At 39.9% G+C, this 14021-nt stretch overlaps 2 protein-coding genes across 2 annotated transcripts; both read right to left on the bottom strand.

The window, feature by feature from the left end:
- Positions 1 to 287: 287 nt before the first annotated feature.
- On the bottom strand, positions 288 to 2273 carry lsm10 (LSM10, U7 small nuclear RNA associated). Its single transcript, XM_034094705.2, has 2 exons — positions 2176 to 2273; positions 288 to 1214 (listed from the first exon to the last, which is right to left on the bottom strand). Exon 2 carries the CDS (start codon positions 1174 to 1176, stop codon positions 760 to 762), a length of 417 nt encoding a protein of 138 aa, XP_033950596.1. The 5' UTR covers positions 1177 to 1214; positions 2176 to 2273; the 3' UTR covers positions 288 to 759.
- A 567-nt stretch (positions 2274 to 2840) lies between these two features.
- On the bottom strand, positions 2841 to 13303 carry oscp1a (organic solute carrier partner 1a). The gene is made up of 10 exons (XM_034095143.2): positions 13192 to 13303; positions 12468 to 12622; positions 11678 to 11845; positions 11420 to 11500; positions 11202 to 11305; positions 10056 to 10184; positions 9612 to 9666; positions 9133 to 9284; positions 8992 to 9052; positions 2841 to 3048 (listed from the first exon to the last, which is right to left on the bottom strand). Exons 1-10 carry the CDS (start codon positions 13301 to 13303, stop codon positions 2929 to 2931), a joined length of 1137 nt encoding a protein of 378 aa, XP_033951034.1. The 3' UTR covers positions 2841 to 2928.
- Between the last annotated feature and the right edge of the window lie 718 nt (positions 13304 to 14021).

Below are 14021 nucleotides of genomic sequence, written 5' to 3'. Positions count from 1 at the left end.
TATACATATGTTGTGTTAAGAGGCGCACTCATCGTATTCCATTGATTCATCCATTTAAAGAAAATTCATCTACAACTTGAAATGTTGAAGTCATTTTTAAAAGCAAAAATACCCCAAAAATAATTTTGTCAAAGCTTTCCTGTGTGTGTGTGTGTGTGTGTGTGTGTGTGTGTGTGTGTGTGTGTGTGTGTGTGTGTGTGTGTGTGTGTGTGTGTGTGTGTGTGTGTGTGTGTGTGTGTGTGTGTGTGTGTGTGTGTGTGTGTGTGTGTGTGTGTGTGTGTGTGTGTGTGTGTGTGTGTGTGTGTGTGTGTGTGTGTGTGTGTGTGTGTGTGTGGACACAACAGGATATTAGAAGATGTCACTGGGCTCAGGATAATTATCACTTTCACAGTTTTTGACATTTTGTAGAAAAAGCAAACAAAATCAATTATCTATCATGGCTGCAGTCCTCGAAAAATAAATCCAGTATTATTCATGATATACCGACAGATTGTTCAGCCTGTATCATCACAGGTGGCGACCTTTAGTATGCTCATTAAGTGTGAGAAGCTCAAACAAAGAGGGACATATCAAACAAGATTTTAGAAGAAAAAAAGTAAAAGAATCTGAAACTGATTTATTTCTTGCTCTCGTCCCTGCAATCATTTATTTCATCTTCAGGTGGAAAACTGCTGGATTGTGATACCTGTCTTAACATTATTGTTGTTGTTGCCTCCAAGTGTTTTTAAAATACTCTTGCGTATCTCAAAGGTATAGGAGTTATTTAGCTTTCTTGGCGTACTCTTTTCTGCCTCCTCCCTTACTGCCAAAGTTGCGCACGCGGTGGATCTTGGCCAGATGGCCCTCGATGGTCTTCATTATGTCCACGTGGTCTGGGATGTGGACGTAGCGGATGTTCCTGCCTGTGATAAACATGTCCTGCAGCTGGCTGGATTTACCCCGCCTGTCTTTGTACGTCACATCGTCCAGACGTACGTTCATGAAGGCGTCCACGTTGACCACGCGGCCCCGCGCCGAGCTCTCGTTCCTCAGCTCCACCGTGGTCACCTCGCCCTGCAGGCCCTGCAGCAGGACCACCATGCTGTTCTCCGCGATGGAGCGCTCCCTGATGGAGTTGAAGACTTCAGCTACAGGTGCCGAGCCCGAGGGCGGGGAGTCACTCCTCTCTGACTCCATGGACGCTGAAGAAGAGGATCTGCAGAGGCCAGGGACACCTACAGACAAGAAGAAGATTAGACAAACAAATTAGTTGTAAAACTGTGAATTGCATATTATTAAGTAACATGTTATATTGCTGTTTGCCTACAGTATGTATTATTTGTTAGGTATCGCTGTTGCCGTCACTGTAAACTAACCCACTTTACCATGCTGTACAGATAACTCTTACAACTGATCCTGAAAACTAATGAAATAAAAAAAAGGGTCTTAAGATAACCAAACACTGGGACATTTGGAACAAATGTGATAACAACTATTTATTTTTAGAGCTGAAAAACTGCAGTTCAGTTGTATTTTTCCTACTCCTACTTTTTCCAACTAAAGCTTGGACACAGCCTCCACTTGTAAACTTTCTGTTAAGTATTAATACATATACATTTGAATACAGGCCAGGAATAGGAAAGTTAGAAGTTACAATTAATATTTTATTCTCCTAAATTAACCACTTTGATAGAATTGATGCGAGCACTGTCTTTGTCACGTGTAGCCACAACCTTAACAACACACCTGCATTTAATAAAGCACTGATTAAGAGTCAATCAGCAGACATACACAATAACTGGAACACAACTAGGCTTCAGGGCAGAAAAAAAGATATTATTACTCTTGAATATGAAATGAATACATGTGTTAAATTAGGTTTCCAAACACATGGCAGAAATTGACATAGCTCTAAACATATGCACTGTCGTTATTGATACACTATTTACTGGCTAAAAACCAGCCTTTTTGGAAAATATGAATTCTTAGAAAACTATCTTAATACCACATATCACTGTACAACATATAACTCAATGTAATGGTCTCTACTCAATATAGGAAGACACATTTATTGACAGAAAAAGTATTGAAATGTGAGAATTAACTAGTGTTAGCAGCGACCTGAACAAGTACGACAGAGCTTCCTCAGAGTACATGTTATATATTATAGTACGAGTTTATGTTTGTTAGATTTACCTGGACTTGTTAAATCCTTATTTCACGGTAAAAAACCCCCCGTTAACAAACATGAAAACAAGTTGAGATTTCCCCGTAACATGCCCAAAGCAAGAAGCGCAGCGTGATGACGTTTAAATGTACGTCGCAGATGTGCGTCAACATAAAACAACATCGCCCCCTGCAGGCGGCTTTAAATCAAACCTCTGCTCCATAAACCAAACTGTAACTATATGACTCTGTAAACACGTTATATCATTGTATATTGATAATACTCCCCGATATATTTAAATACATCTATTGAAACAAATTATGAATGCCGAAATAGTTGTCACATAAAACAGAGTTTGCAGAACATAAAAGACAGGATTATAATCAGGGGAAACGTCAATAAAGATGCTTTGTTGATGAAAAACACACCATTTCTAATAAATAAATAGAAGGGATTTATACAATAAAAAATGTGTCCTCCAATTTGTACTCCTAGTCCTAGGTGGTTAGACTTCTTGTTGTAGTCTCTTATTCCTATCTACACACACGACATCCTTTAGGACACTTTGTAACAACCATATTCACCTCAATCTAGATCCCAAGGCAGTTTTATTAAAACATTTACAATCTATAATCGTCTCATCAATGATTAATTTATATTCTGACATTGTGTTAAATAACAGAAAACAAACAAACAATATTCAATAAATTCTTTATTGAAAACACAATTATTATAAAGTCGGGCAGAGTTAAAATGAATCTTGTTGAAACTACACATCAAGGTTAGAGGTCGTCCATCATGGCCAGCAGGTCGTCTCCTTTGCTGCTGCTCAGATTTCCAGACGGCTCTTCATCTGCAAACTGTCCAGCGATTCTAGCAAGCTCAGTCGTTACCTGTTCATCCTGAAACAAACAATCCATCAACAGGTCAATCCTTTACAAATGTATAATTAACCAATGATGTCGTTTAAGAAGATGTTATTAATTGGTTAGCTACAGTCTCTACAGGAAATATGGACAGTCATATCATGTAATTAATTTGTTATTGAGGAAAAATTATATTATTAAATAATTATTAAAAATATATATATTATTTTGTAAAAGTATGACACTTCTTCATAATGGGTACATTATTTTAATAATTTGAAAAAAAAACCTTGTTATAATGTTAATCTCATAATAATATGGAATATATTTATATAAATTATATTTATTATATTTTATACTATGCCTATGCTATAAACTTTTTATTATATAATGGTATATTTATTTATTTTAATGTATAAAACATCCTCCATCCCATACTACATTATTCTGTGCTACACGATATTATCTTTGACACAAATGCAAACAACAACACTGAGTATCAGTACTTAATCATATCGTATACCACTCTGGCATACGCTGTTTACATTTCCTATAGGCCTACCTTGCTGAATTTGCCTTCTCATTTTATCATTAATTTCTCTTATAAAGTTTAAATGATGGCTTAAAAATAAAAATAAAAAAAAGACCTAACCTCAATATAGTACATTGTATTACTTTTTCTATTGATCTGTAGTTGCTTCTGTCTTTTCTCACATTCATTACAATTAGCATCGGCCTGATAAGGTATTCCCCCAGTGCAGGGGAGGGGAACCTCCGACCCCCGGACCATGTACGGCCCGCGAGACCATTTGGTACAGCCCTCGAGGTAATTTATAAACACATGCAAAAAAGAATACAACAAAAAAATCTAGACTGCAAACAAATGAAACAAGCGAGTGCCTGTTTTTCCTGGCCACGGTCAAGGTCCTTGAACACAACACGAGCCTAACGTGTCATCACTGGTATAAATCTCGTCAGAGTGGCCTTTTATTGTGGCCAGCCTAATAATCATGCTGTCTAATCAGCATCTTGATATGCCACACCTGTGAGGTGGGATGGATTATCTCGGCAAAGGAGAAGTGCTCACTATCACAGATCTTTCAGATTTGTGAACAATATTTGAGATAAATGGTTATTTTGTGTATATAGAAACTGTTTTAGATCTTTGAGTTCATCTCATGAAAAATGGGAGCAAAAACAAAAGTGTTGCATTTATATTTGTATTCAGTGTAAGAAGCTTTTTCTACAACCAGTGAGGTAAAGGCACATCTTTATATGATCATTATAGTTATAACAAAATAAGAGAATAAAGTAAACAGGTATAAAATACGACAGTAAAAACAAGTTGGGGATATCTTCCTTGCGCTTGCTGTATGTGGAAGAGCTGAAATTGAATGGGTACGAGAACACAAATTATCGCTCAGAGAAACTCCTGAAACGGCTACAGAAAGATCCAATCTAGGAGCATATCCAGTTTACGAGAGTTGACCACGACAATGCTGATGCCATTTCTTTCTGGCTGGTGTACAGCTTGAAAATCACGGTATCGAATGCCGTTGCACGAGCTTACACTCTCGGAACCACAGACAAGTACAAAAACGTTGCTCTCCTACTCCACCGGAATATTCTGCAGGCTTTCAGAGAGTCCAAAGACCTACAGTGGCTGCCAACAGCTGACGACATGGAGCTCACTCCTGAAAACCTCCTACCCACAGACCTCGTCCGGTTTCTCAGCATGGTTATGGCTGGCAAGGAAGACATGGAGACGAATGAAAAGATGAAGCGCCTGGTATTCTCCATTGGGCAAGAACTGTGCAGTGCAGTGTCAGAGGGAGAATGGAAGTTACCAAAACACATTCTACTCTGTGTGACTGTCAGGCACTTGTTCAGAAGCAAGCAGCTCACCACAATATTACACAGGCTTGGCCACTCTGAGAGCTACGGATTTGGTTTGGAGTTGGAAACTGCCCTGGCAAAGGTCCTGGACAAAGTCTCATCCTATCGGACACCCGCAATTGTGATAGGAGAGGGAAACATGGTATTCTACTGTGAGTGGGACAATTTGAATAACACCACGCCCAGTGTGCACGGCAGCAACATTGTCAACAGTGCTGGGGGAATCATGGTCCAGGTGGTCAAGCCTGGGTTTGAGAGCAACAAGGTCCGAATGCTACCGGTCATCGACAAGTCGCAACAGCGTAGCCTGAAAGTCAACACCAGAAACACTCCCACTCAGAAAATCAACAGTGGACTACTTCACGGCACGCCCATCAATCAACCAATCACTGACAATACAGTTGTTCGTGAGCTACTGAAGCGTTCTGAGCTAGCCACTGATCAGGTGGATCAGAGGTGGGTCCTGAATACATGTGATCTTGGTGTCTGTATGAAAGCCCTACCCATCATCTGGTGTTGGCCAGATACATTTGTCCGTCATGTGGTTATGATTGGACCCTTTCTTTACATTCTGGCGGACACCACCCCAAAGGATCTGCCATACCCTAAGGATGCCCTGTTCATTCAGGATGGCATGGCTCTGCTCCATGTCCTCACCAACCTTCCTCCAACCTGTGGGGAGATATGCCTACAATTGCTTGATCAGATGATGGCCAAAAAGCACTTTTTGTTCTCGACTGACAGTTACCATCCAGGATCTATCAAAGCACAGGGGAGCTTGAGACGTGGCAGTTCAGAGAAGATCATTTTGGCTGGACCAGCAACCAGGAAGCCATATGACTTCAAGATGTTTCTCACAAATGATGACAACAAAAAGCAACTCTGCCAGCTCCTGCTGCGAGTATGGAGTGATCAACAGGCAGCTTCAAGGCTGGAGAGAACAGAAATGGCAGTGCTGATCGTGGAAGGGAGAGCCCATCAACTGCTCTCCTCAAATGGCAAGGTAAATTGAAAGCCCATATTAAAAGTGATTGATGGTTTAATTATACTCTAAGTGATTATCCGTGATTTGTGTCTAGTCTCTGTCATTGTTGATCAAAGTGCATTGTCCCATTGTGTATCAGGTTGAGGTAAGTGAGCTCCCCACAATCTACAGCAACCAGGAAGAGACTGATACAAGGGTGGTACTCTACCTTCATCATGCTGCTGCCCTTGGGTACAAGAATGCTGTAGTCTGAACACCTGACACAGATATCTTTGTGATTCTTCTTTACCACGCTAATGCCATCAGGCTGACTATCAGAGATGGGGTCGTTACTAAAAAAAAGTAATATATTACATATTACATATTACTTTAAAAAAAAGTAATATATTACACTACTTCGTTACTTTATGTAGAGAGTAACTCGTTACTTTACTCGCAGGGCCGGCCCGTCCCTCCCTGCAGGCAGATCTGCTAAAGTTTCAAATGTTCTCTTTAGTTCAGTTTCTATTGTCGCATAAGACTGATCCAGATCCTGAATGTGTTCCTATCTGACCGTGGCTGTCCTCTGTCTCCTGCTATCTGTATATTTTGCGCAGTCTATCTCTGCTCACGCTGTTGCGTCGGCGTGTTCTCCTGCGTGTTGGCCATGTGTTGCACTGGAACCAGACACCGCAAAGACTTCAGCCGAGCACGTACGAACTGCGCATGCGTGAGTGGCAATAACTCTCCTTACCAGCAGGCAGCGGTAGTGTGTATTCGTCATTCAAAACAGGCAACAACCGGAAAACAGAGAAGAACAACAGACTATGTGATATAAACAAACAACAAATAGCTGTGCGTTAGCTTCACCTTAGCATGTGTTCTTTGCAGGTGTTTGTTGAGGTTTGATTATGACTGATTTTAGAAAGTAACGAAGTAACGCGTGTCGGGGAAATGTTAGTAACTGTAGTGTGATTACTGAATTATAAAAGTAGCGCGTTACACTACTCTGTTACCGACAAAAGTAATATTATTACAGTAACGCGTTACTTTGTAACGTTACTTTGTAACGCGTTACACCCAACTCTGCTGACTATATACCTGGATACGGGGTCAGGGAAACATAGACAACTTCTCAACCTCTCTGAGCTCGCAGAATCCCTGGGAGAAGACTACTGTGCCACACTTCTTGGATTCCATGTGTTCAGCGGAGAAGACTGCACCAGTGCCTTCAAAGGGAAGGGGAAGGTGGGGCCCTTGAAAAAGCTGGAGAAGAACCCGAAGTTTCACAGGGCGTTCAGTCAACTCGGTGACAACTGGAATGTCAAGCCTGAGGTGATGAAGCAGTTGGAGGCATTCACCTGTCTGATATATGGAGAGAGTCGTGAGTCTTCAGTGGATGTAGTCCGTGCCAAGTTGCTGCGCAAAATGGTGGGGCAGGACGATAAACTCACTGCCAAGTCTAAGGTTGACCTTGCTCGCCTTCCTCCATGCTATGATGCTCTGAAGCCGCACGTCCAACGTGTGAACCATCGCGTCGCCCTGTACAAGCGAGCTGATGAATCAATTTTAGAAAAACCAAACCCCTATGATGAGGAGCAGGGATGGATGAGGACTGATGGAGTGTTGAGACCGGTGTGGTCCTGTCCTGCCAACCTCCCTGGTTGATCTCCTGGACACGACAGGAAGACGAAGAGGAAGAGGAATTTGACTCTGATGATAGCATTGAAAACGATGATTCAGATTGAGTATTAATCAGATAGTGGAGAGCCGAACCTTGAATGCTTATCTGGAATGGGAAAGAGTAGTCACATCAATACTTATATTATGATGTTTGACCCTTGCTGTAGGCTAGTACAAAACAAATAAATATTGGTTAAATACACAACATCTGTCTAGACACCTTATGTGCTCACTTACTGTACTGCAATATTGGCGTCTCTAAATTTGCATAGCATGCCACAGATACATGTGATCACTTTGGGAATAGTATTATTGTGATCTTTGATCATCAAAACATGGGTCTAGACACATTATTTGTTCATGTATCTGCAATAATGGCTGAGATAGAGTGAAAAGTGTGAAAATTCCGTTTTTTGCAATTGTGACACTAATTTGCATAAAAAATACATGTGGGACATCCAGACAATATTTTAACATAGCTCATCATTTTCTACATACTTTTTACACTTAGGAAACACTGATTATAAGAATATTTCTGTGTCGGTGCAAAATACATCGTTCTTGGTACAAGACTAAAATGCTATTTTCTTGTAATGGCGGCACTAATTGGCATAATAGCATGCCACAGACACATGTGATCACTTTAAGAATAGTGTTATTGTGTTCATTGTGATCTGGATACCTTATTTGTTCTTTTACCTGCAATAATGGCTGAGATATAGTGAAAGGTGTAAAAAGAGTGAAACTCGATTTTTAGGGTAAATAAACACTAATTTGGGAAGAAAATATATGTGGGACAATTTTTCAACTTTTTAACATAGCTAATCGTTTTCTACACCATTTTTTCAATCTAGAAAAGCTGATTAAAAGTATATTTCAGGGGGGTGCATGATACCCCCTTCTACCCACCCAACTAGGAGTGATTTGTAAAATATCCATAAACAAAAATAAAATCTGCTTCCAGTTCTGTTTCATCTGGGTGTTGAGAGATGTTTCCATAGATCTCCTAATGTTGCTCTCAAAGAGCACCAGATTGATGCTTTCAACTTCAATATTTAAAAACAAAAATTCCCGGGGGAGCATGCCCCCCCCACACTTAAATCATGGAGGAAACTAAATACATTTGCACACATCTCGTGTCCACACACAACCGTGCACGTGCATGCATGCGCGAGTCATGGTAAGATATCTGGATTAAGAGGTTGCTTTTTCTTTGCACAGCACGAAAGAAAGGCCAAATGAATGGGCTGTGATTTTAGTATTTTTAAGCAGAGGTCAATCATTTGTACGGCCCTCGGAGGATGTTGGAAAAATTGAAATGGCCCTTGAGAGGAAAAAGGTTCCCCACCCCTGCCCTAGTATGTTAAGATGATTTACAGTAACGTGTTATAACTTAAAACTGGTTTGTTCACATTGTTGATATGACATCACCTTACCTGCATCGCTTGAATATTTATCACTTCAAACAAGGGCTCCTCCGCTAGGCCTGAAGCTCCCCTGTTAAACAACATCAGAGTCATATTTGAAACAGTTCATGTTAATTGAATAGCTGAGTATAAGATAAGAAAAGCACTCACGCCTCCTCCTCCTCCTCCTCTTGGTCCGTGGTGAACAGGTTTATCCAAAAGCCAGTTTCAGCTTTGGGCTCTTTCTCGGCCTTCATGCTGCCCATCAGGCGAGCCAGCAGGTTCAACTCCTCTTTGGCCAGCAGGTTAGGAGTGTTGTCCGTCTGCAGAAGGATGGGGGGGGGCACAGGAAGGTTATACATGAACAGAAAGAGGGTCTTAAGCCTGCAGGATACAATATTTGATGCAAAATGATTGGGGACCTTTGAGACCTTTGAGTGCTTTCTGCAGTGTCTATTAATATGTGCAAGATGACAAGAACGATCTGTTTTCTCTGCTAGATTTAGAGCTTACAACATGTATAATAAGAAATCAATATGAAACGTTAGGAGAAAATAACACTATTTGGAGTTTTCTACTCTTCATTCAACCTTGTGACCTCCCAAAAAGAAATGCTTGTAGCTTCTGCTCTTTAACACTCCTCTTATTACCTTGACAAAGGTATCCTTCGAAGTGTGTGTCTCCTCTGGATGGTTCACAGTGTACCTATGTTCATGTAACACAAGGGAGCGTCATGTTCAAACCACTAAAGCAGATTAATAATACTAATAATATCAATAATAATGTATAACAATGATAATTATTGCAGATTATAGATTATAAATAAATCATTTAGGGACAAGGGGGTGAGATTAAATAAATTATACTTCTTCTCACTCCTTTTCGAACACTTGATGTGGCACTGTTTATGTTGCTAATGCTGTTGTTGTTGTTGTAAATGTCATTTTTTGTTTTGATTTCTCTTACATGACTATGCACTGCAACATTTGTTTTGTAATTATTTATTTTACTTGTTCGAAATAAATGTACCAATCAAATCAAACTTGTATGTTATTTTCATGTCATCATTAGTACATGTGGTGTACAGTTCATACATGTCCATGCCCAGTCGGATGACTCTGTCTCCGTGCAGTTCAAAGCACCCCTCTCTCACAGAGCTGCTGTAACTTCCTCCTGAGGGGAACTCACTCCGTCTCACTTCTCTGCCCTTTCCGTCAAACGTCCTGTAACAGGAAGCAGATGATGAAACCGTGGAATATTGAGATATTGCTTTTAAGCTGTCAGAGGACATTTTCAAGTTAAGACATTTCAGCTTGTCAGAGGAGCCTTGAGACTTGCATCATACAAACGGCTACATGGGGTGCCACCAATGGAGGTGATTGGCTGTGTGAAAATGATACCCAACCACCAGATTAGAAAATAGGCTTGGTGTGTAAAAGTATTTAATATTTTGTTCTGAAACAGTAAAAAATGGTCTTTACGAACTAGTTACCCAGTGTGAAAACATGTTAGTAAGCAAATTGATTCCCTTTTTCTTGCCTCGTTACTAGCTCTTTTTTATAGGTTTATCATTTAAGACAAACAAAGAATTGAGTCATTAGAAATTAAAGTATCATACTTCTAAGTGACGAATCTGACATTGTTAACTGTTTTTTAAAAGGATCTTAACTTTAGGGATAATTGTATTGCTTTTTCTGAAAAGCTGAAACAATTTGTAGAACAATTCTGTCCATTTTATAAGCTTACGGTTTGAAATGTCTTATATAAGTAGTGACATGCAGTTAAGTGCAGAACGTTTTACAACGTGTTACCATCTCGAACACGACCACAAGTCAGAGGATTCCCATATTCATTGGGAATCATCCTCTGGGGACATTGAATGTCTGCCACACATTTCCTCGCAATGTACCTACATAAGACGTCATAACATCTTGATAGAAAAGAAAGGTGACAGGAGAGATAACTTAATATTCATTAGTTTAATATTTAATTATTTAATATTGTTCAGTATATTTCAGACTGTAGTATTTGAATGATAATAGATGCAAGGTAAAAAAAAAGAAGGGGTACAGGATTATTTAAAGTTATATGACAGCGCTGTGTCAACATTTTCATATTATTGTAAGGACCATGCATACAATACATACATTTTAAAAAGAGAAGGCATGGTTTATGTCAGATTTAGTATGTAAAAGATAGTTCAACAGACTTCTAAAATCAGAAAACACAATGTTTGTCACCTAATGAGCCCTGGGACATCTATCCCATGAGGCACTGGGCCTGATGTTGACAGGGCAAAACGTCCGTTGGGATTTTGGACTTGAATTTTGAGGAAAAGTGACACCTAAGAAGAAAAAACAACATTCAAACAAGGCTATATTTTATTTGACATGTACTGACTGCACTGCATTGACTGACATGTAAGGAGAATTGAAAAAACAAAAAGCAGAGGACTTACTCGAACATGCATGTCTTGAAAAAATATGAGCAGCGTTTGTCTGAGAAGCTGGAATTCACCTTCGGGTAAAGATGAGTATACCTACAGTATACATAAAGAAAAACAGGCCAGACAGGATGCAGCTCTGTTAAAACCTGACAGCTAGAATCCAGACAGTATGCACATGCATGTTCAGACTCGTGCACACACTGTAACATGCAGCATAAAACAGTCAATATGATAGTTAAAGGTTGATTTACACAACAGCTCTCAACATACCTCGATGATCTTCCTGTGTGTCTCGTCCACTTGGTTCACAACCACAGGAGTGTCTTTGACAAGTTCCCTGATGGTATCTATGTGATTGTAAGTGATGAGCAGCAGGTCTTTAGGCCTTGGACAAAGGAAGATTTGATATTTGAACGCCATGACCATCAGCTCGTAAAGCTTAAAGAGGGAAAAAGAAAGAAGGTATACACTTTAGGGACATGCCACCACTGCGATCAAACCAAACTGCCTTTAATATTCTAAGACTGGCAATTTTTGACAACTTATTTTGACCCTGTTGACACCTTTAGGGGACTTAAACCATTAATAAAACCCTCAGTATTTGACCTGATAAAATCCTGAAAATATAAAACAACAGTAGGCCAGTGTTGGGCAGCCCTTGCGTGGCCATAACCCTTGATTATACTGTTCTTTACAATTATTTATCATGTATTGCAAGATTTTTGTCTTCGATATGATATGATATATACAATATGATGTATAAAAACATTGTTAAAGCTGGGGTAGGCAATATTTCTTAAATGCTTCATCGACGTAGTAGAGAGCCTTGAATATGTTTGTAATCTCTTTTTTTTCCTTTTTTCGAAATTGCCTAACCTGGTAACCATTGAATAACAGAATGCTGACAGGTTGTTATGGAACGTTTGGCCAATGATGACAGAAGTAAACTGCCAACAGAAGTTAAGCACAACGTTTAAATAACAATGTTTGAAATGCAATGTTATAAAATAAAATCACTAAAGTGACCTCATGTAATACATTCCTTTCATCTTGTAAATACCCTGTCCATGCTGGCTGGGTTCAGCCTCATGATGGAGGCGTGTGCTATCCGAGTTAGCACTGTTTTCAGGGTTCGGTGAGAATACAGCTGCTGAGGTTTGAGAAGTTCATCCATAAAGTCTTTACTAAACATGGCCCCCACAATGCCATTCATAACTGTGAGTGACACAGAAACAGAAAGGTGGTTAATTATTGTTATTTTATGCCCATTGGAGACTTATTAGACAATAGAACCCTGTGCTGAGACATGGCCCCACACCAAGCTTCCTACATGGCAAGATACACATACTTTAAAATTGTTTAGCCTCTTTTTTGTTGTTGTGTTTATCCTTACAACGGCTGTGCAATTAGTAAACAAGATAAGGTAAAGCTTTATGTGGCTAGCTAGGCTATATAATTATACAACTGCTAATTTTACTTATCCTAAGTAAAAGGTCTCAATACCATTTCACTAATGCTACAGGGGCACAAGGAGCTGACTATCATGTATTGCATGAATACCTCTTTTTCTGTCATTTTCTGACCACACTCCTGCATCCGAGTTAGGTTTCCAGGTAAAAAACGAAAGAAAACAGACCTGTCATTTGAGATTGTCAGTGCATGTAAAGCAAATGCTGCACATGGTTAGTTTTCAAGCATCAGCTATACAGCTTGTCAGGAGGAGGGGTGACTGGGAGCTAAACACACGCACCTCCCAAGCCTGTCATTTTTCTAGCTACCTCTACCTTTCTCTGAATTGTCCTCGGACGTGTTGAGAGCTTGTAGGCGTTGGTCCAGTATGTAAAGCATTTCCCCACCAAGATTAATGAAAACCAGGGGGAGAGTTCTCATAGACATCCTGCAATGACAAACAAGGGATTCACTCGTAGTCAAAAGCTGGTGCACAAGTGGGTGTTGGAAGCAGTTTAGCCCTTCTCAGATCTAAAGCACTCTTGTCATTTAAAAGGCATTATCTGAACCTTCCTGTTGTGAATCGCCACTACTAACAAATTGTCCATGTCAAGTCTTATCGGATCATGCTTCTGCAGATAAACTGTCGCATTAAGATGCAACAGGTGGTGAGGAAGAGGATCAGTAGAAGCCAGACACAAGCTTATTGGCCAGGATAAGGGTGACGTGGCAGCACAGCAAAAGCAACCAAAGAAGGCAATTACTGGGTATATTTTACATTTTTGTTTATTACAACATTGTGCTAGGCGTGTTGATGGTATGATGCAAACATAAAAGTGAAATCGCCTTATTACACTTCATGGCCAAATGAATGTGGTAACATCAACAGTACAAGTACAAAGTATGTCCTAAGCATTTAAAGGAATAGTTTGACATTTTTTCGAGGTAAATATGAAGCTTAGCATAGACTTGAGTCTATGGTGCTTTATGGCAACCTCAATTGATGACAAGGTTTCAGGAAGTCACTGCACCCACTCAGAGAAAAGTCCTCTGCGTAACCCCCTTTAACCTTTAAGCTTAAGCAAAGATGATATAACTTCTCTAATTAGTGAGCTTTACAGTTACTGGTACACTTTTCTTCCCTTTGTAAAAAGTAAGGCTATAT

The sequence above is a fragment of the Pseudochaenichthys georgianus genome, chromosome 11, assembly GCF_902827115.2.
Source record: "Pseudochaenichthys georgianus chromosome 11, fPseGeo1.2, whole genome shotgun sequence".
In the NCBI taxonomy this organism is placed as follows: domain Eukaryota; kingdom Metazoa; phylum Chordata; class Actinopteri; order Perciformes; family Channichthyidae; genus Pseudochaenichthys; species Pseudochaenichthys georgianus.
The sequence above is the reverse complement of the archived record's forward strand: the minus strand, read 5'-3'. Positions and strand labels throughout refer to the sequence as shown.

What these genes read in the sequence shown, in the direction of transcription:
- lsm10 (XM_034094705.2), bottom strand. Translation starts at nt 1,176, where the DNA reads ATGGAGTCAGAGAGGAGTGACTCCCCGCCCTCGGGCTCGGCACCTGTA.
- oscp1a (XM_034095143.2), bottom strand. Translation starts at nt 13,303, where the DNA reads ATGTCTATGAGAACTCTCCCCCTGGTTTTCATTAATCTTGGTGGGGAA. An exon ending in GATGTCCCAGGGCTCATTAG is followed by an intron (nt 10,185 to 11,201) that starts GTGACAAACATT and finishes TTCCTGTTACAG; the next exon opens with GACGTTTGACGGAAAGGGCA. An exon ending in CGAAGGATACCTTTGTCAAG is followed by an intron (nt 9,285 to 9,611) that starts GTAATAAGAGGA and finishes ATCCTTCTGCAG; the next exon opens with ACGGACAACACTCCTAACCT.